This window comes from Fusarium odoratissimum (assembly GCF_000260195.1).
Source record: "Fusarium odoratissimum NRRL 54006 unplaced genomic scaffold supercont1.9, whole genome shotgun sequence".
NCBI classification, from domain to species: domain Eukaryota; kingdom Fungi; phylum Ascomycota; class Sordariomycetes; order Hypocreales; family Nectriaceae; genus Fusarium; species Fusarium odoratissimum.
The window spans coordinates 539571-560134 of NW_022158695.1; the positions used below are offsets into that span (position 1 = coordinate 539571).

The window sequence follows — 20564 nt, forward strand, 5'->3', positions numbered from 1 at the left end:
CCAAGTCCATGGCGTCGGTATGTGCATTCAACCCAACCACCTTCTGCAATCGTACATGGTAAACTGTTGGTATCACTCAAACAAAGGGCTTGCATTTTGAGTCAGCCGATGGGAACGTGTGGTATTTAGACTAAAACACTAGGATGTACACTATTTTCATCAGCCGTTGTTGAGAACTTTGCTATCGCTGCCTGCACAGACTTTGAGCTCTGCGGCAAATGCCTCAACGTCCTCTCTAACGTGGACAGTAAACTCTGATAAGTTTCTTCGGTGATTTTTCCAATGCCAAAGTCGCGGTCAATGGCTTTCCTCAGTAACTGCACCCCAGCAACGGCATGGTGCGGATATGGATCAATAGACACGATCGGTACTGTGAATACCGTTTGTCTCCTACTGAAACCATCGCTCTCGATTGAATCGCGAGGTCGCTTTAATGTGAATGTGTTGTGCAAACCGAATGCTAGAGTATTCATCACCGTGTTTTCAGCATCGATGCATATGTCGGTTATATCTGGGAGAAGGTCTTGACGGTCTGTGGCTTCGATAATATCCACCAGCATGAGAATGCTGAGATGGTAGTGAAGCATAAGAGAAACTACAGAGTTAGTCAGCAGAGTTCTTTGTCGCAGGATATTGCCTTGGACTTACACCATCGAAGCTTTGTCTGCTGCCCAAGAAAAGGCATGCGTTTATGACATTCATCCAAAAGAGGACGATAAATGATCCCAAATTGTTTAACAGAGTCAACTACGGCCAGGTACGCTCTCCGAACCTCTGACTCCTCATGGCCATCTCTCAGAGCTTCTTTGAAAATGGCAGTAACTTTCCATCCAAGAAGTTTCCAAGAGGCCCCAGCAGCAATGATTTGATTCGCCCTTTCATCTGTCATGTCTGAGCTACCTTGCTTCCACTGACGGGCGTTCTCATCGAACATCTTGGCGCAAGTTTTGACGAGACGCCATGGGAGTTCAGATTCGAAGCCGAAGAGACCCGAAGATAGAAGGGAGCGACAATTGAGGGTGAGAGATGCGGAGGTATCAAATGTTAGAGCTGCCCAGTATACAGTACTTTCGGCGTTTATGAAGCCTGATGTCTCGATTGACTCTGGTGTTGTGACAATAGCTTGCGACTTGAGAGACGGAGAAACTTTGGATCCGCTGAATTGTAGGTTTCTCTGACGTGCACGTAGTGTTTGTATCTGCTGCAAGGCTGCATGAACACAAGCCTGACCGGAAATCCCATCTGTCTCCTCTTCCTCTGAAATACCCTCAGGTATCGGCGTGAGGGCAAACAGAAGCAGAGACAGCATTGATCGGTAAGACGGTCTGTTGATGACACGTAACATGTCCCTTCGAGCATGCCTCCAGAGAGTCTGGACAAGACTGCAGTGATCCTCGTTGGAATTTGGCTCTGGAGATGTAACAGGGAGCCATCGTGCCGCGAACGCAGAAATGGTGCTCTGTAAAGACTGTTCAATATCTCGACATCGACCGACTAATTGACTGTCGCCAGTATCTACTATGCACCCATCGAGATGGCGACAGAGGTCAGATATGCTGACGTATTTGTCTGCTAGATTGTGACCGAACCTGCTCATGTAAGTACAAGTGGTAGAGACGTTTGGCTAGTACATACAAGAAAGGGCAAGCATATCTTCCCATCCAAGAGCCAAAGACCGCCTCGAAGCCTTCTCTGTACAGAGTATCAAGCCATCTAGAGTCGACATTTTCCATGTGGACACTCTCTTCTGAATTTCTTATCGGACTTGGACACCATGGCAAAGATGCTGACTCAGGCATTGCCGGCACAGTTGAGCTATCTCTGTAGGTATCATGGTCTAGGTCATTTGCAGGACCTGGATCAAAACCCGACTCACGGGATGTATCCGAGACTCGACTGTCGCGTGTTGACGATGTGTCGCTTGTAGGCCGTGTCGTCCCTCGACGCGACCTGCGCTTTGTCCCTCCATTGTTTGTCTTGGCATTTTGAAGCCACTGCAAAAGACTTTATTAGTCGCTGAAAACCATTTGCCTTGATAGTCACATACTTTGAAGGTACACGCATGGTGACGGTTCCGACAGCGTGTACACGAAGAAGTCCCTTCGCTGCTCTGGGCATCACAAGCCACACGCGATCTACGACACTCATCGCAGCTGGAGAACTGAGTACGACGTGTAACGAGACCCGCTGGCATATCGGGTCCACTATGAGTGAGCGTTGCAGTGGTAGCGATTCGCGATTCAGGAGTGAATTTCGGATCCGGATGATGTTTGTTGGGAATGAAAAGAGTCCACTTTATTTGGAAGAGAGAACAGGGAAGTCTTTCATCAGATGATGCGGGGTAATGCAGATCCCCCAGTTCAGCTTTAGTCTGGGGTTGACATTCAAGGTTAGACCGTCTTGACGGGGCCTGATGGTCACATTTTCATCACTTTGGGGATGACTTCTTCAGAGCTCGATTGGTAAAACGCGGAGAGGGTGAAATTACGGTTGAAAGCTTAATTTTGGAGAAATTCCTTGTTCGTTCGTCTGGTTTGTGTGTAACGGGCGCCGCCACATTCTCTTAGGTAACGCTGATCGCTGGCGAGAAAAGGGAGCCATGTGTTGACAGGGATCTTCGGAACCGAGGCCATGACGCTCTTTGTTTATGACGTACAAGTTTTTGCATTGTAGAAACCCGTCTTTGAGTGAAGGACTGGAAGTTGAGCCCACGAGAAGTCGGGGATAGCAATAGAGATATATATCAGATGAAGAGTAATAGGACATCATCTCACCGTTGTAGTAGATTGATCTGAGATCCGTAACCAACAATCGAACCATTCTTAAGAATGACTCGCTCACTCGACACGACCATCGGATCCGGTTCCAAACCATGACCTGTTTCTCAGTTTCTTATTCCAGATAAGCGTTTTCCGCCCTCCACCGTTAGCACTATTCCGCCCCTCCCCCGTCTCCATCTACCGCGTGCGTTCCTCACAAGCCTCTTACGATCTCATCACTCAAGATCAGCAACATTAGACATTGCGGGGAAATCATGGGGAAGACAAGGGTGACGCGACATACTTAAGTTCGCTGATCGTCCCATCTTTTCTGCCCATTTCTAAAACAGAGACACAGACATTCTGCGCTATCATCATGACTTCTTATTCTACTCCCCCAAATGAGAAGGCTGAGGTCTTTGAGGCCGAGGCTGCTGGTAGAGGGCAGGTTGATCGTATTGATGCTATGGCTACGGCACCTGGTACAACCCTCGAGTCGTTTTCTCATCTTGATGAGAAGATGATTCTTCGCAAGGTTTGTTCTGGACACCAAAATTTATCATCTTATCACTAATGACTCTCAGATGGACATGCGATTGATCCCCATGCTCGCACTTCTTTACCTCCTCTCTTTTCTCGACCGTAAGCTCACCACAGCCCTCACTATGGCGCCCAACTAAGCATGCAACTACAGGAGGAAACATCGGAAACGCAAAGATCGAGGGTCTTCAGGAAGATCTCAAAATGAGCCCGGACCAATACAACTGGTGTCTCACCGTCTTCTTCTTCACATACGCCGCCTTCGAAGTCCCGTCAAATCTCCTCCTTAAGAAACTCCGCCCAAGCGTTTGGCTTCCCACAATCATGATTGCATGGGGCATTGTGATGACACTCATGGGCATTGTTCAAAATTACCATGGTCTTCTCATCGCGCGCATCTTTCTTGGTGTCACCGAGGCCGGTCTCTTTCCTGGTGTTGCTGTACGTCTACGTCACTTCTCCAATCTTTTGCTGGTAAACTAACGTGCTCTCAGTACTACCTCACAATGTGGTATTGTCGTCACGAAATTCAATTCCGGCAGGCACTCTTCTTCTCTGCAGCTTCCATCGCCGGTGCATTCAGCGGTCTTCTTGCCTTTGGTATCGCAAAGATGGACGGTGTCGGCGGCCTCGAAGGATGGCGCTGGATTTTCATCCTCGAGGGAATCGTCACCGTTCTTGTTGCCATCTTTGCCTTCTGGGCACTTTACGATTTCCCCGAAACTGCAAGCTTCTTGACCGAAGAGGAGCGCGCTTTCGTCGTGTTCAGACTCAAGTATCAGGGCCAGCAGAAGGCTGCGGGGCAGAGTCAGTCTCGTGTTGCGCAGGCCGACGAGTTCAAGTGGGAGTATGTCTGGGCGGCGTTTAAGGATTGGCAAATTTGGGTCAACATCTTTGTTTACTGGGGTGTAAGTCAAGATATGTGAGCTGCTAGGACGCGAGTAACGCTAACTCTGACAGATTGTTTGCCCACTCTATGGTATCAGTCTTTTCTTGCCCACCATCATTCGAAACCTTGGCTACAGTTCCAGTAAGGCCCAGCTTATGACTGTTCCCATCTACATCACAGCAGCTATCCTAGCTGTGATCGTCGCTTGGACATCAGACCGAGTTGGCAAGAGAAGTCCCTTCATTGTGTCTTTCCTCTGCGTCATGGTTGTTGGTTTTACAATGCAAGTTCCCCATAATATCACATTGCTTCAGCTCATACTAACCTTTCCAGGTGTATCTCTACCCACAACCCCAAGGTTGTCTACGCCGGTGTCTTCATCGCAGCATGCGCCATCTATCCTGCGTTCCCTGGAGTTATCACTTGGCTGGCCAACAATCTGTCAGGAAGTTACAAACGCAGTGTCGGAATGGCCATTCAGATTGGAGTTGGAAATCTCGGTGGTGTAAGTACAATCCTTTTTCGGTAGCAAGGCTCTTCTCACTAACAAACATAGGCTATGGCATCAAACTTCTACCGACAAAAGGATGGGCCTCGGTACATTTTAGGTCACGCTCTGGAACTGGGTTTCATTGGCGGAGGTATCATTGCGGCTCTTATCTTGATCTTCAGCTACAGCCGCATCAACAAGAGCCGTGACAGGAGAATGGCAGCTGGTGAACATGAGACGATCTCTGAGGAGGAACTTTCCGCCAAAGGAGATAAGGCTGTAACCTGGCGATATATGCACTAAATGTACCTAGCTTAGCTGTGGATTGAATTACATAACGAGATTGGACTGTATCGTGTCAATTTGTTCCTCAACTAGTCGATGCGGTTTCCTGCAGAGCATAAGGGGCGCCCTGAGGATAGCTACAGTGAAAACAGCACCCATTGCCTTCACGATACGAATGGAGACAGAGCCAAGTTAGTCTAGTCTAGTTTAGCCTCGTCACTTTCAATGCGCGCCCTTGGTTTAACTTTGTAGCCCCACCTAACCCCGCCTCGTTGTCGTTGGCGCCCAAGTTTCTCAACATGATTCATCCTTAGATAGATATTTATAGTGAAGTCAATTCCTATCGAGGTTGAGTCAAGCAAATACTTTTTTACCTCTATCTTCAAAATGGCTCTCTATGCTCGACAACTCAACATCAATGACCTAGAGCGGTTTCTGGCCGTTGAAACTGCCGCGTTTCCTCCCGCCGAGGCCGCCACTCGCCAAAAGGTTGTGAGATCCATAACAGATCCGAGGTTTATGTCTAACCTCGATCTTAGATTGAGTATCGCTTGACAGTCTGTCCTGAGATATGCATTGGCCTCTTTCTTCGCGCTGGGGCCAGCTTGCCGTCTCCCATTCCTCATGACATCCCATTCGTGGAGGAATCGACATCCAGCGACGATGTGCTCCTCGCGCATGTCATCTCTACTAAAACGACCAACAAACCTGTGAGAGATGAAGACATGGACTACCCTCGCAACTGGAAAGAAGACCCCCAAGGTGACTATGCCGTGGGTCACAAGAAGAATGGAAGAACGATTGCTCTCCATGCTCTTGCTGTCGCTCCCGATTACCAAAGGGCTGGGCTAGGCAAGGCCATTATGCGCGTTTATATCGAACGAACGAAGTCACTCGATTCCGCGGATCGTATATCTATCTTGACGTATGACCGTCTTGTTCCGTATTACCAGAGACTTGGGTTTGAGCACTATGGGAAGAGCGAGTCTGCATATGCTGGGGTAGCTTGGCACGATCTTGTGAGTGGCATCAAAAGCAGAAAGACCAATTCTAACTGGGACATAGTCTTATATACCATCTTCTTCTGTGTGAGAAACCCCTACAATGGTGATGTTAGATGTGTAGCGTGATGGACTTCAGAATGAAAAGGCTCGCGTGGTCTGGGAAATCAGGGCAGCCTGCTGCAAATCTTGTGAGACTAATATGTAGATGATTGCTAGCTATAAGGTTAAACTTCAGGCTGCTAACACAGACAATATGGACACGATATTCTGTTTTTCACCATAAGCTTCTACCCGGTCTGGTGAGACGAATTCTTCAACAGTCTCTGACTACATACTTTCCACCGAGCTATCTTTGGTAAAGAATAAGCGGCTGTTAGATGATTGATTAGGGCACAGCATGTGCCATAGATAAATGTACCCCAAAGATAAATGTCGGCTCGTCGCTTGTTTTTGAAGACAAGTTCCATTGACCAGGGTCCAGATCAAACCTATGCACTTGGCGACATTAAAATTTCCTTCTACTTTCATCTAGCTTAATTTATGCACAATATGTTGGCAGATGGGCAGATGGCTTTCAGACGCTTGACCTGTCTCAATACTTATGGGCTCGCTGCAAATTGACATCTTCTTATCAGCTAGTCATGTGTCAGTGTTGAGATCAGTTACACTGAGTTGGTCATCATACTGCACTGAATCTCGACGGTGGCCAGTCCGACCTCAACCCGAAGGTCAAATTTGATCTGAATTTTGGGCTTTCGAGCCAGATGGAGTCTTGATAGGGCGCCTCTTGCCCCAGTCTGGTCAGGTTCGCCAATATGGGATAGCTTCACTTTGAGGACCGAATGGACACGAAAGTCATCTGTACATGTTAGTATCTGCCATGCGTCGTCAGGGATCAAAGGCTTACCCTCAAGTGTCAACTGCTCGATGTCGCTCTCGAAGCTGGTGAGAATGCCAAGTTCCCAGATCCGCTTGTCGGATGGCAAATCCGCACTGAAGTGCGCTATTTGTTCATGAACGGCGACTCGGTCAGGAACAAGTTCCCCCTTGTATCGTCACGTCAGCAAAGGCAGCTCGATGACACCAGTCTCAATCTTGGAACTTTACCTTGATGAGAAACCACTCCACTTCCCCCTCGGGCTTTTCGCCCTTAGGAAAGCGTAAGAGTGCTCGTGTGATGAGATTACGAAAGCGACTCTTCTTAATCGCACCTGTCAGTGACTGTGAGGCTACACCGACTGAAACTCGGTTGAAGCGTCGTGGGAATAGCTCTGGATTACGGCCCGCATTGTAGACCAGACCCATGCACACAGAAAGTCGCGGGGCAGACGACATGACCACTTTGGTTTTCAATGCAAGGTTGGTCTGCGATTCGCCGATAAACTCTTCGATCTTGCCTAGAACGTAGCGGGAGCTTCCAAGCCCACCAGCGAGGACAATGTAGTCCTGCGTAATCAGAGAAAATTCTCATTCACGGACATTTGGGTTGTTCTGAGACTTACGAGGTGGTTTTCGGAATTGGTCCCGCTGTCTGTCTCTAAAGCTCTTGCGAAACGCCGAATGTGCTGATTGATCTCACCAATCTGGCTGTCGAACAAAGAACCGAGAGATTTACTAAACCTGGTGAGAAACATATCCAAACTTGTCTCTGGTACTAGGAAGCTTACCCAGTCAGAACAAAGGAGGGGGGTGGGGGAGGGTGTCTTGAGTCATCTCGAGCGCTCGTCTTGAAAGGGATGTTGAATGTCAACTCGCGGAACTTATCGGGGTTAAACTCGTGTTTGTAAATGCGGAAGCGGTTGCTGTTTCGTAAGTCCCAGGCGACATCCTCGATGTCTCTTAGCAAAAGATCACGCTTCTCCTGAAGATAGGTCACCACCATTTCCTCAAAGCCCCGGTCGATGTACGAGGAGCCAATTGCACAGGCTAAGAAATTTAGCTCATGCCTTTTCTCTCTCTTAAAGGCATACCTGTTGGTGGTGCTAATTCCATAGCTTGGGGCGGTTTCTCATAAGTATCATCCATCTTCAAGAGGCAGAAATCCTCCAGAGGTTAGCGCCAGCAATGCCACAGCATCTGGAGGGGCAAAGTTACAGTAGTCCCACCGCCAGCATCAACGATCAAGACACTTTCACCGTTCTGTGAGTGATATATGAGTTGTGGTTTTCCTGAGGGCCCTTTTCTCACTAACCTTGAGTTGGTAATCAGGATTCCGTACGCAAATCTCATACGCGGCAACCGCTTGCGGCTCCGTCATGGTCACTCTAACGCTGCGAAGGCCCTCCTTTTCGAAGCCAGAGTCACGAACGAGCTGCGTGAAATCACGGACAGCAGCCGGGTCCCATGTGGCGGGTACACTGAAAAGGAACAGAACCTCGGCCTCTTCGAAATTCTTTCCTCCCAGCAGAGCTGAAGTGAACCGCTTGGTGCTAAGTTCGCCATACAAGGACGTCAAGAAGTCTCTGTAAAGACTTTTGACTTGACCATTGTCGCCATCAACTTCTCCAAGGTCGACTTTAAACCATTCATATAGTTTTAAATGCTCGACAGAATCATCGGGGACCTCTGTTCCCCATCCAACGAGCCTCGGCGGCTGATCGTGGACATTGTAAAAGACACGCGTGGGCGTCTTTGGATCCTTCATATCGATGCCCCATTTTAGGCAAATCACTTCAGCATGACCTTTCTGTCTGTACGCGACACCGGTTCCTGTTCAAGTTGTCAGGAGACCACATCATTGCAGTGGCCAGACTTTGGGGATGAACCAGATCACATACCACTCATTCCAACGTCGATGCCAACCACAAGATCCTCTGCCATAATGTCGACTTTGCTAGATCTATCTGTGTTGACAAAGATTGAAGAAGAAATGAGAACACCTGCAAAGAAAAAGAGAGGCTATCAATGTCCTCCTCTACCATGGCCTTACGTGGTACCGCATGCTCTAGTCTACACCGCTGAGTGAAGGAATACACAGTCTCAAGCAACATGCCGTCCCGTGCCGTCCCTTCCTACCGTCACATCACTTTTAATTTCCCGTTTCTATCCAGAGGGTGTCACAAATGCGTTGTCGCCGCGGGTTGGGTTGGTGCGTGTCAATTTGTCTGGAGTGTCACAACGGCAATAGACTTGAGTCCGAGAGGGCGAGCTGATCCAGGCTCACGCCAAGCCAGCCACATTACTCCACCAACTGAGATGGCTGCTCTGCCCAAAACATGTTTGCCTACGAACGGGATGATCAGTCTTGAGCTAGTGGGCTATTGTTGTTGGTCTCTTAAACTGCACCTGAGTCCCTAAATGCCAGTTCCCATCCATGGTCACCCATCAGCACTCTTCACTTGGGCCTCTCAACTCTCCTTTCCTTTCCTTTCCTTCCCAGCCGCAGAAGCGCTTCCATTCCATTCATACTAAGATCTTCTATCGGGCGTCCCTGCAGGTATGGCTTATTCGTTTGCTGAGTCGTTCTTTATCGGCTGGGCTACTGGGGTCTGTACGACTTCTCTCGCCGTCACAATCATCGTCCTAGCTTTGAGAGGGACTGCACGTGGAGTCTCTGTTTTCGCCTGGCTAAGCAAGAATCACAACCCCGATGTTGCTGAGACCTCTGCCAAGCAAACAATTGAAGCTACGAATGTTCCCATTCCTCAGCAAGTCCCAGAGAGCCAGATTATCCGCAGTCAGATGAACCCAAATCCCATCACGGAGTCACACAGGGAGTTGGCTTTCCGTGTCATAGAAGTCTGTGGGCCCGATGGAATCAGGGAAAATGTTGCAGGATTCGAGTGCCTGATCGAAAATCTTTTCATGGATCTTGTTTATGGCGGCGTAGATCCTGCTATCACGCCTGGCATAATGCCAACCGTCGAGAGGTCCTCTTTCAATGACCAAGAACTCGTCCGCCTTGCCGGTGATCCTCCCGAAGGTGAGACGTGGTCAGAGTTGATATGCGATCGAGACACTCGATTCTACGCCATATGGACATTCCTCAACCGATTTCTCTACAGACGAATGGATCCAAACTGCAATGTTGAAGAATGCCTGTTGCCTCTTGAGGTCTCAAGCTGTTTTCAGCTCATCCCTCATCGCCACTTCGCTCACAGTAAGCTCGCTATCTATAGCATTGCTGCGGTGGGCTCTACTGACATAATCCCAGGGGAGGACTCTATTTCAGTCTGGAGAGAGATTCTCTTCATGATGCTCATGACTCTGTACAAAATGGTACACATACCCGCGACCGATCTCGACAAGGATGACCCACGACGAGAGAGAATTGATTCCATGGTCTCTGAAGTCGCTGACGCCCTGAATCTGGAACTCCTCGAGGCTCGTGGTCGTTCAGGCGCTGATATAAAAAAGACCTTGAGTCACATTTTCGGCTGCGCAGCAAACTGTGCTCTCATCTTCTTCGGGCAGCCCTCTGTGTGGGAAGCTGACTGGGATTCTGACCCAGGTCGTCTCGTTGCTCCAAGGATCCGGTTCATGTGGAATGGGCAGATCAAATGGACCAGGCCTCCTGTCGTGTATAATGGCACCCTGTGGGCTCCCCTCGTGCCTCTTGAGCCTGTGTCGCGTCCCAGGAAGCTTCCTGGAAATTCATACGGTCGAATGTGGAGCGGTGGCCAAAGTACTTCTGATATCTGATACAACAGTTTGTATTTAGCTTAGTATTTAGAACCAATAATTTTATTCTTTCCCCTTTGCAATAGAATAGAAGTTTAACAAACAATCCACTCAATTTCGGATGTGAAGCGACACAAGGAGAAGTCGCCCAAGCGAACATATCCGCCTGCAGCCTTTGATTGGACACGGATGGCCAAGGCGCTGTACGCTTCCGATCTCCTTCATTCAACAGCATACGTTTTAATTTGTACGATGAGAAGACCGGCCTCACGACAAAGCGATGCCAACTGCGAGATTGATTCGTCCAAGTCCAGGGTGTCAACGGCCTTCTCATAAGCACGGCAGGCTGCCATAAGTTTCTTCCGCTTATTCTCAATTCTATCAAGTTTTATTTACTTCTGTTTCCTTTTTAGAAAATTCTTGACAGATCCCTTGAAAGAGTCATTCTTGCCGTCCTCCTTTGGGGCGTGATTTTCGCGTTTCTTTTCATGTCCATTGACAGCTTCCCGGGTGTTCTGGTGGGCGGAAATGGTGGTTGGGATGCGTATTACGCCACCAACTTGAAGTTAAGGAGTTGATTGTAATTGGGAATCCGCGGCTTGGGAAGTGAACATGTTGATCGGAGATTGGGTTATGAGTAGTTGATCGCGATTGTTTGTCGAATCTTGATTCGAGTTGTTGTGGTGATTAGTGGCAAGAGTTGGGATTGCAACGAGTTTAAGTGTTGATTTCCGTTTCATATGAATGAGCTTCAGGCAGTAAACATAATCCGAGCTCAATCTACACTCTCGCTCACTGCTCAAATGAATAACCACCCGATGTGTGGCAGCCCATGCTTTATCTGCCCTTTCGGGTTGGGAGTTCTTTGCTGGCGTTTGTTGTCTCCTGTCTGTTAAACGCAGTGCATTGGGCCTCATGTGGGTATTGATGTGGTTATGACGATCTTTTATGTGACAATTGGGCTCGTTTCTAAAAGTAAATGAAAAAATAAATGAAAAAAAGAATTACTTCCTTTGTTGCTCGAAATGGAAGCGTGAGGCACGACATTCAACCTCGCCCTTTGTTGGCCAGCAACTTTCACCCAAAACGGCATTCTATAGGCAAACAAATGCAGCGTCCATGGATTTTCTTTCAGACTAGCGCATACCAAGACGTCTCCGCCATTCTCTGAGGTGGTGGTCAGTCATTATCCTTATCACCACCAACTTTTGTAAAGTTTGGGCAAACAACACAAAGAAATTCCCGTTGGGGCCTCCGAGTCTGTTTATGCACATCAAGCACGTCCATCATGCAGGCGACAATCCAGAAATAGCAACGTCGCATCAACGTGGAATGAAGCTTTCTCTCCCCACTACCAACGGTCCGATAACTTCCTGGTGCCATGAAGGTAATCCAACAATGGGAACAGTGCCAAATGATAACGATGTTTCTATTAATAGCCCCCGCATCCATTCTGTCACATGATCTCAGCTTGGTAGACCTGGATACTACTGCGCGCAAACATCAGTCTTTGAAGGACAGACAAACCACTTTAATGCACCCGATCTTCGAAGTGGATGACTTTACTCAACAAATGACACTCTATCTGTCAATCCAAGTAAACCCCCAGGTGACTTCGCGCTGTGATGGCAGCTCTTTGCGACGGGAATAACACCAATCAAGTCTGGGCAACGTGGCGGAGTGGTTATCGCGACAGCCTCGAAGTGTCGTAAGCTGTTTCCTTCGGGAGCGCAGGTTCGAATCCTGCCGTTGTCGGCGTTTTTTGATCTTTTGACGTGTATCATCTTTGCGACTCTAATGTTGTAAATAAAACGATTCTTTTTGCGAGCAAGGAGCCTTGTATAGGCTAGAGTACTCGGGGATTTATTAATTATTGATTATAAAAAGTTTAGAGAAAATATATATCTTATATCTTATTATGCAGTTGCTCATTTGAAAGAGGATTCAACTTCTTGCTGGTAATACTGCTAGAGTTCCATCAATATCCGGGACGAATGCATTCAATTGTCAAGTAACGGGCTAATTGTAAAATAACTCAGACATCAGCAACCAAGACTACGCTCGCCCCGATACGAGTCAACTGATGTTCAGCTCACCAACAAGAGCCACAACAGAAGCGAACCCAGCATCGGTAGTCGGCCTGATTGAAAGCATACCAGCGCCGAGATCCCACTCAGCAACATGAGCATTCTCCTCAGTGGCCTTATCCGGGCTGCCATCGGGCGTAGCAGGAATGCCGAAAACTCTGACCGAACCACCAGAAGACTTGGCTTCATCGAACAAGTTGTCAATCTGTCCCGCAACCTTGTTATCTCGGATGGAGACCTTGAAGCCGAGGTTCCTCACGACGACGAGATAGTCTGGGAAGGCAAGGTTGCGGGACTCTTCAGAGGCGGTGTTTGATAGCTGGTAGCGTCGCCCTGGGCTGGGAACGTTCCTAGAATGGTGTTAGTATGTAGAAGTCTTCCCGGGTAGTTAGAACTTACCAATCACCAGCTGGAACACAGATAGTTTGAATTTCATCATACGAGAATTGCACGTCGAGGTTAGTATCGGTGTCCATAGAGCCGAAAGACACGCCCCTCTCGTTGGTACTTCCTTTACCGGCAGAAAAAGACAACCACGGTCCATAGGAGAATCCGTCGGTGGCGGCATGGCCAAAGTCAGATTCGTTCACCTCTCTACCATCAGCAACGTTGATCTGAGTAGAAGAGTCACCATCTCCAACGCCGTTCATCCAGTGTTCAACTTGGGCAGTGTACTGAAGGGACATCCATTCAGGGACATATGTGATGGCATGTGGTGTTCTGTCTCTCTCGAGGAGTTCACGGGTGATGTCAGCTGAGGCGTGACAAGCAGGCATCGTGATGCTATCAAGGTTAGAAAGCGGCCAAATGCTTCGGAAGATGATATCTTACCCTGGGACTGACTGCCCGCCGATCAAGGCCTTGACGATTCGATTGAAATCTCTGGCTAGCGAACTAGCAGTTGGTCCACCTGTGTTGAGAAGGATGGCCTGATAGTCTGCGGCTGCGGCCTCGACCTTTTGCTTAGCTGCCGAGTATGCAGGAGCATGCGATGGCCACCATTGAGAAAAGTCTTGTTCACCCGTGAGGCCGTAGCCTTCTTCTTTTTCAAAGGCCTCCAGGGCACGATCTCTCTCGCGCAAGGCCTGGTCAAGTGCACTTGCCAGGGTTCGGCCTATCATTGTTACACGGACTTGATCACCCTCGCCCTGTGACTTGTTAGAGAAAGTAATGTTGCACATGCATTTCACGTACAATCTTGACTGCCATCAGATATCTAGTCTTGGTTAGTTACATGCGTACTGCATGGTGGCGGTGTGCTTACTCGAGTAAACATTGAGTGTAAGTTTTGTGATGAGCCGGATCATAGAAAAGATCATTAGTCTGTAGGAAATTGTTGATGATGTTGTTAATTCCATAGTTCGTATAGGCTGGGTCGATATCTTGTGAAGCGACTGGTGCCTTTTGCGCATGCTTGGTGAAAAACAAAGCAGGCTTATGTCCAGGTAGACCACCGACAGCATTCTGCACAGCCTTGCAGTATGCCAGCCACAGATACTTGTCGACTTCGTTAATAGCCATTTTCGCAGTAGATATTCGAAAGGGAAAACACGTGGAGCGCAAAATAAGATGGAGAGTCCCAGAAACAGCGGCAGAGCGCGGGACGGAGACGCGGCTTTAAAAGGAATCTGAGCAAGCCATGTCTCTCCCATGTGTAATCACATATTGGCTTTGACTAGTTCTAGGCCCAAGGTGATCTGAGGTTTGCAGATGCGCTAGTCTCATAGCCCCAAACTCTATCAAGCACCATCAAGTTTGGCCTCGCTTCGTGTCAATAGATCTGATTTCTGGGGACTCGGCTGTAGATCCGGTGCAGATGGTGCGGGGATTTCGAGACACGGCTTCATTATCCACCATGAATAGTTCCATCCGCTTTACTGAGAACCGTCTAGTCGAGTCGGCGAATGCTTTTTTAATTTGCCATCTTCTCTAACCGAAGTGTCTCAGAAGGGTCCTAGCCTCGCGGGAGAGGGGATCATGCACAGCTGACAGTCTCCCTTGCCTCGTCGCACATTAGCACAAGTAATAATGTCCAGGGTCCGATGAACAAATGCTACCCCAAAGGCCAAGAAGCCACCATTCCATAGTTCTGCGTTTTTTGGTCGTCCCCCGCGTAACCGGCAACACAATTGGTGGCTTGCGATAAGGTAAGTTACTCGGAGAACACAAATCCCCATTTGCGGATTGTGAACGCAAAGTTGGGGCTGTGCGACGAGAAATTGTTCTTCTGGAATGCTTCGGCTGGTCAGCGGAACATCTAATATTACAGTGAAATTCAGGCTGTTGGTTAGTAGCAAGGTTGTTGGCGATGGTGATACACAAAGGATGGTGTTCCCGCTCGTATTGCTACCCCTGCATCTCAACATCCAATCGACGATTAATCCCGCAGAAATGCGCTTGGACGTGCAGCATAAAATGCATAAAGATACCACCCTAATCTTATGTACCAATGTCATGGCGGACCGGCACGCTGGGTTAACTCAAGCGCCACAACACGTTCTCGGCCGGACCATGGCTAGACGAGCCAACAGCGCGGATAAGGCCCAGCAAGCGGGTAATGACAGACTAGAATGCGGCTCATTCGTGACTCTGGACTAGAACTGAAGCGGTGCAAGATGGAAGCATTGTCTGGAGGAAATTGTCGAAGAAGCCGCATCTGGAAAGTTCTAGTGTAGTAATCAATGAATGGGATTTGGCTTTGTCGTTGTTTCTAGCAGGATGTTGCACAAAGGGGCTTTTTTTAGAATACAGTAGAATACAGATGATTGAAGTCTGACAAGTATGAGGAATATGAGTGTATAACCATATTTGATTTGTCCTGGACCATTCTACGCATGTATAGGGCTCCAGTAAAGTTAACTGAATTGAGTTTGTGGCAGCCTTATCTGCTATTTTAAAATTCTTGGTCATTCTTGTGTCGCAGCGTTGTAATTGAGGTCAGTAAAAGGGAGGGGAGGAATATAGGAATATGAATGAACAGCACAATGCACATCGATCGCGCAACTCCGGCTTCAGTCCAAAGCTACCCTGAAGGGTGATAACTTCTTGAGGGCTCGATGGCTTCAGAGGTCTTGGGCATTGATCGCATTCCCCACAACTATTATCTTTTACTAATTGATAGCTACAGAAGTCTAATGTGTCATTAATACGTTGTGCTTTTGTAAATGGTTTTGATCCAATGTGAAGTTGCTAGGACAGATATTTATCGTGCGTTTCCATATCCGGGTGTTTCGATCGTTAAGGCTCGATGTTATGTATGAGATTAGCAAAATCTGGCCGAGAGTCTGGGACTCTGGATCCAAGGAAAATCAATGGCTCCCTGTGAGAATCCCTGTATCACACGACAAAAGCTCCATAGAGGCTACGTAAATTCTCCCGGGCAGCGCATCGGGTGGGCAGTCCTTTCAACTACAAGATATCTATCTCAAAGGACGCCTCTATCTTGTCAGTGACAGTCGCATAAATCAATAAAACGGCAAGAGTAAGTAAGAGAACAGTCTATGATTCAAGAGCATGATGGCTATGTCTTCTTGGTTATCGGGTGATAGGTCGGGAAAGCGATCTAGAGAACCATAGAAAATGTTGTTGACTTTGTTCTTGACTGCCCTGATAAAGTGACAAGGGGGCATAGATACAAGAACTTGAGTTTGGACATGAATCTACGAAGCTGTTGAAACCTGTCCCTGTCAGCCTGTCTACCTATTATCTGCTTGTATTAGTATTGGAATGTGCGGCATCGGTCTAGAAAACCACTACGTCAACTTTAGTATAAGCTTGAAAGCACCCTTTAAACCTCCAACCAATGAGAAAAACCAATTTCAAATAGGAAATATGCATACGTATCCCTATCTTGATTTTAAGATTCCATCGTGAAGATCTCTCGCGATGTGGGCTCCCACCTCCCGATGAAAACCCCCCACAAGACCGCGTGTCTCCCATGACCCGCGCGTTCGCGAGCCAATCGTCGTCATCTCTTTTGCCTGACTCGTTTTACATTCTCCGCTATAGGCTGGCCCTAAACTAGACCTCGGCAGTGCTTTTTAGGTGCCGTCTATGCTTCATTCTTAGCTTGGCAGCTTTATTCGGAGAAATTGACCGTTTGGTTACTTCTGTAACATTTAACGCGTCACAGCGTGTCCATGCGCCTCTCGACAATGCGAATATGCAGCTTCTGTGCCACTCGGTATGTGGGTTGTTGCTGAGGTCAAGAGGTGGTGGATTGAGATCTTTATGATAGATATAAAGAATGAGTTTCTGCAATTGAATTGCAATCTCGATACCCTCATCACTCGCATCAGTCTCTTCCAGATCGTTCTTTAACCAGTATCAACTATCATTGAAATCACCACTATGCCTTCTTTCAAGAGCCTCCTCACCACCTTTGCCGTCGTGGCTAGTATCGCCTCGGCCCATCCAGGACATGATATTGCTCACGAAGCCGCTGAACGTCGCGAGTTTCTCAGCTCTGTCAAGCGATCCTCACTCGCCCACTGCGCTCCGAAACTTCGAGCTCGTGGTGTTGAAGCTCGCAACATCGCCCGTCGTTCGGCCCAGGTTAACAAGGCTCGCCAGAAGCGAAGCTTGAAGAAGCGCGATGCTGATACCGCCTTGAACACCTCTCACAACAAGACTGATCAAGGTTTCAGCCCTTGCACTGCCCCTTCGGTCCTGTTTGCCAGCATCAACTCTTGTGTTTTGACTCCTGAAGTTACTCAGGGTCCTTACTGTAAGGAACTCCAGTTTTTTGTTTTAGGGACTTATAGCTAACATAATACAGACGTGGCCGGCGAATACGTTCGTGAGAACATCATTGAAGATCAAGAGGGTCTCAACATTGTCCTCGATTACCAGGTCATCGACGTCGAAACCTGCGATCCTGTCCCCAACGTTTACCTCGAGATGTGGCACTGCAACTCCACTGGCGTGTACTCTGGTGTCGTTGCCAACGGCAATGGCGATAGCTCTGATGAGGCCAACATTGACAAGACTTGGCTTCGAGGCATCCAGAAGACCGACTCTGATGGTGTTGCTCAGTTTGAGTCTATCTTCCCTGGTCACTACACCAGCCGCGCTACTCACATCCACGTCATGGTTCATGCTAACGCGACTCTCCTTGCCAACCAAACTCTCGGCCGAGACAACTACGCCAGCCACGTTGGACAAGCCTTCTTCGACCAAGACCTCATCTCCCAAGTCGAGACCCTCGAGCCTTATGCTTCCAACACCCAGGAACTCACTCTCAACGAAGACGATGGTATTCTGAGCGAAGAGACCAAGACCGATGGTGTCGATCCCTTCATGGAGTACACTCTTCTCGGCGACAGCATCAGCGACGGTCTTTTCGCTTGGCTCGCCTTCGGCATCAACTCCACCCAGTCCAGCTCTGTCTCTCCTGCTGTCTACTACTACAAGGAGGGAGGTGTTGCCAACGAGAACTCCGGTGGCGGTATGGGCGGATCTCCTCCTTCTGGCGCTGCTCCTGGAGGTACACCTCCGGCCAAGATTGACGAGTAAGACAATCCTACGGTGAAGTAAATCCGGGATATGACCGGATCTACTGCTAGAATACCATGTAACCGGTGTACCCGGTTTTGCCGACAACGCTGGAAGTTAGGAGATGTTGTGATGAGTCTGGGCAAGCGATTTGCGATTTGTTGGAGAAGTGCCTGCTTGGTCTGGAACTAAGTTCATTGTTTATATAAGATTTTGCATAACTGTTTATAGCTTCACTATAGAAAGAAAACGTTCTTGTTGATCAAGCTTCACGCCACTTATACCACCAGATGAATGGATGATGCGAATGGGAATAGTTATAATGCCATATAGCAATAGTAAATTGACGCCTAGTTGATCTGCGATCGAGAAATAGCTAAACATCTAGATCCAGAAGGCCAAGACAAGACCACCAAGAATACTCAGTATCCACGTAGCTGCCTCTGACTTCTTAAACTGAGCTTTCTTGTATCCAAATCCCAGATCAAACACCAAGTGTCGAATACCATTGATAAAATGGTACGTAAACGGAAACCCCAGCAATCCAAACTTGATTGCGGCCTTGGCAGCGAAAGGTAATGCGCCAAAAGCCGATACCAAAGCAGCAGAGTCAAACCCCATTCCAAGATAAGGAGCTACAGCATGGGCGCATAGAGTCAGGTAAGCTGTACCACCTACAGCAAGGCCTGTTATCCGAGTCCATGCTGATGCACTGAACCAGACTTGTCCGACCTTGTAGATCGTGAGGTTTGGGGTGACAGGGCGGTTGAGACGTTGTTTGACGAGAATGTCATGGCCTTCTTTTTGGTTCATATGAACAATCGTTGGATGATCTCTGGAATTAGATTAGAAAAGGCAATTGAGAGCTGAAAATGGAAGCTCACCTGGTTTGCTGGGACAACAGACGGATGAAGGCCAATCTTGAAACGTTCTGGTTGAAGACAACCCCCGGTCGCCCAGCGCCTATGGAGAAGCTTCAGTATGGCCACTGCAATATCATTGATAAATTTGAATGCTTTACCTCGCATGGTGCCAAGACCAATCCGTTGTACGCTCATGGTGATTAACCAGTGACCAGGAATGACAATCCCAGGGTGCTTTTGGACGAGTCGATCATGTATTCAATGAAAGACTAATAAACAAGATCTGATCTTTCAAAACACAAGTCTCTATTTTATGCACACGTGATTCTCGCTTTTCGCGTCTTCGACTTCTTCCGACCTCAGCCTGCCGAGAACATCGGTGTTTGTTGTGCGACCAACCGGATGTAAGAAGCCGGATGAAGGACGCCGACCATACCGGACATTTGCTCAGATCATTGTCAAAGAAAGAAAAATTCAGGCTATTTGAGGCAGCCACGATTAAATTCCAGACCGCTCGTGCTTTTGATAATAAACCAATTGGCGTAGATGGTCAATGCAGTCCACAGACTGCAAGCATCCAAGGATCCAGGCCAATACATCATGTAAAGCTAGAGCTTAATCCTAAGAAGTCAGAGAGCTTATATAGCTTAAGAGTACTTTAGATTAAGCTTAGTAGACTCTTTATTTACTTTATTCTCGCTGTCTAAAGTAAGAGTCTTAAATCTTTCTAATATTATAAGCTATTCTCAACAGCACTCCTTTTAGTAAAAGGACATATATCGGATTTTATTACATAAAACAAATTAATAAAAACAAATAATATTTATCTGATGTCCATTTATCGGCTTTCCCTTCTTGGTCAATGGCTGAGCCAAGCTGGTAGTGGTGATGTGCTTCCCAGGAACTCAAACACCAAAAAAAATCGACAACGGCATGATTCGAACATGCGCTCCCGAAGGAAATTGATTACCAGGGCCTTTTAAACCGCTTCGAGTCAATCGCGTTAACCACTCCGCCACGTTGCCAGGAGTTATTAGATGTTTCTCACAATCAAGTTTTGGTTTAATAACCCTATCCTTGCAGTTTTCGCAACACTACGAATGGCAGGCCAAGAACACCCAATAGCTCATTCTAGTGCCATCCGTCTTCAGGAAACAGCATGTTTCATCAACACAATAAAATTTCTTGGGAGTTTCAAGTCAATGAAAGTATCGCCCAGCTCGCTGTTGTTTCATCGGTCCAGCCGTTGGCCCGACTTACACTCGATATAAGGCTGAAGATAAGGTTATTAGTCATGCACCATGATTCACGATCCAGGAAGGAGCACCTTCTATTTTTCGCACCTCAATTAAACGGCCACGTTTTCCTGACTAATTGCCATGTGACGAACATAACTTCATGAATGATTGGTAGAGATTACCCTTCGCAATTAAAATCGAGACGCCCGACTTGTTTCATGGTTTTCAGCTGATCCCCAAATCGTGCTGGTTTGTATGCAATGAACAGGGATGGATCCATGCTCGAGAAGGGCTGA

At 47.8% G+C, this 20564-nt stretch overlaps 8 protein-coding genes and 2 non-coding genes across 13 annotated transcripts; 5 read left to right on the top strand and 5 right to left on the bottom strand.

Moving 5' to 3' along the window:
- Positions 1-47: 47 nt before the first annotated feature.
- Positions 48-2292, bottom strand: FOIG_06568 (uncharacterized protein; the record flags this gene model as incomplete). Of its 3 annotated transcripts, none has more annotated exons than XM_031205671.1 (4): positions 48-595; positions 649-1589; positions 1636-1994; positions 2048-2292. In XM_031205671.1, 4 exons carry the CDS (start codon positions 2192-2194, stop codon positions 126-128), a joined length of 1917 nt encoding a protein of 638 aa, XP_031064395.1. In that variant the 3' UTR covers positions 48-125. The 3 variants fall into 3 exon arrangements, with proteins under 3 accessions (XP_031064395.1, XP_031064397.1, XP_031064396.1); XM_031205672.1 differs by having other exon boundaries at positions 102-595; positions 651-1589; positions 2048-2194; XM_031205673.1 differs by having other exon boundaries at positions 649-1994; positions 2048-2287.
- Positions 2293-3089: 797 nt separating this feature from the next.
- On the top strand, positions 3090-5066 carry FOIG_06569 (uncharacterized protein). The gene is made up of 7 exons (XM_031205674.1): positions 3090-3294; positions 3344-3401; positions 3454-3740; positions 3794-4207; positions 4260-4471; positions 4522-4693; positions 4745-5066. The coding sequence occupies exons 1-7, from the start codon at positions 3136-3138 to the stop codon at positions 4979-4981; spliced, it is 1539 nt and encodes a 512-aa protein (XP_031064398.1). The 5' UTR covers positions 3090-3135; the 3' UTR covers positions 4982-5066.
- A 185-nt stretch (positions 5067-5251) lies between these two features.
- On the top strand, positions 5252-6339 carry FOIG_06570 (uncharacterized protein). Its single transcript, XM_031205675.1, has 3 exons — positions 5252-5452; positions 5503-5982; positions 6029-6339. Exons 1-3 carry the CDS (start codon positions 5351-5353, stop codon positions 6053-6055), a joined length of 609 nt encoding a protein of 202 aa, XP_031064399.1. The 5' UTR covers positions 5252-5350; the 3' UTR covers positions 6056-6339.
- Positions 6340-6495: 156 nt separating this feature from the next.
- On the bottom strand, positions 6496-8787 carry FOIG_06571 (uncharacterized protein; the record flags this gene model as incomplete). Its single annotated transcript, XM_031205676.1, has 10 exons — positions 6496-6602; positions 6653-6826; positions 6875-7013; positions 7075-7413; positions 7470-7581; positions 7635-7893; positions 7938-8010; positions 8062-8106; positions 8159-8676; positions 8745-8787. The coding sequence occupies 10 exons, from the start codon at positions 8785-8787 to the stop codon at positions 6496-6498; spliced, it is 1809 nt and encodes a 602-aa protein (XP_031064400.1).
- A 618-nt stretch (positions 8788-9405) lies between these two features.
- FOIG_06572 (uncharacterized protein) lies at positions 9406-10608 on the top strand (the record flags this gene model as incomplete). Its single annotated transcript, XM_031205677.1, has 1 exon — positions 9406-10608. One exon carries the CDS (start codon positions 9406-9408, stop codon positions 10606-10608), a length of 1203 nt encoding a protein of 400 aa, XP_031064401.1.
- A 1645-nt stretch (positions 10609-12253) lies between these two features.
- On the top strand, positions 12254-12342 carry FOIG_06573. Its single transcript has one exon. It is a non-coding gene; the product is annotated as a tRNA-Ser (tRNA).
- Positions 12343-12411: 69 nt separating this feature from the next.
- FOIG_06574 (uncharacterized protein) lies at positions 12412-14313 on the bottom strand. 2 transcript variants are annotated; one of them, XM_031205678.1, is made up of 5 exons: positions 13939-14313; positions 13869-13890; positions 13506-13822; positions 13074-13457; positions 12412-13024 (listed from the first exon to the last, which is right to left on the bottom strand). In XM_031205678.1, exons 1-5 carry the CDS (start codon positions 14193-14195, stop codon positions 12664-12666), a joined length of 1341 nt encoding a protein of 446 aa, XP_031064402.1. In that variant the 5' UTR covers positions 14196-14313; the 3' UTR covers positions 12412-12663. The 2 variants fall into 2 exon arrangements, with proteins under 2 accessions (XP_031064402.1, XP_031064403.1); XM_031205679.1 differs by having other exon boundaries at positions 13869-14313.
- A 2660-nt stretch (positions 14314-16973) lies between these two features.
- Positions 16974-18354, top strand: FOIG_06575 (uncharacterized protein). The gene is made up of 2 exons (XM_031205680.1): positions 16974-17400; positions 17452-18354. The coding sequence occupies exons 1-2, from the start codon at positions 17025-17027 to the stop codon at positions 18186-18188; spliced, it is 1113 nt and encodes a 370-aa protein (XP_031064404.1). The 5' UTR covers positions 16974-17024; the 3' UTR covers positions 18189-18354.
- A 108-nt stretch (positions 18355-18462) lies between these two features.
- Positions 18463-19285, bottom strand: FOIG_06576 (uncharacterized protein). The gene is made up of 3 exons (XM_031205681.1): positions 19189-19285; positions 19052-19130; positions 18463-19002 (listed from the first exon to the last, which is right to left on the bottom strand). The coding sequence occupies exons 1-3, from the start codon at positions 19223-19225 to the stop codon at positions 18552-18554; spliced, it is 567 nt and encodes a 188-aa protein (XP_031064405.1). The 5' UTR covers positions 19226-19285; the 3' UTR covers positions 18463-18551.
- A 668-nt stretch (positions 19286-19953) lies between these two features.
- On the bottom strand, positions 19954-20055 carry FOIG_06577. Its single transcript has one exon. It is a non-coding gene; the product is annotated as a tRNA-Ser (tRNA).
- Between the last annotated feature and the right edge of the window lie 509 nt (positions 20056-20564).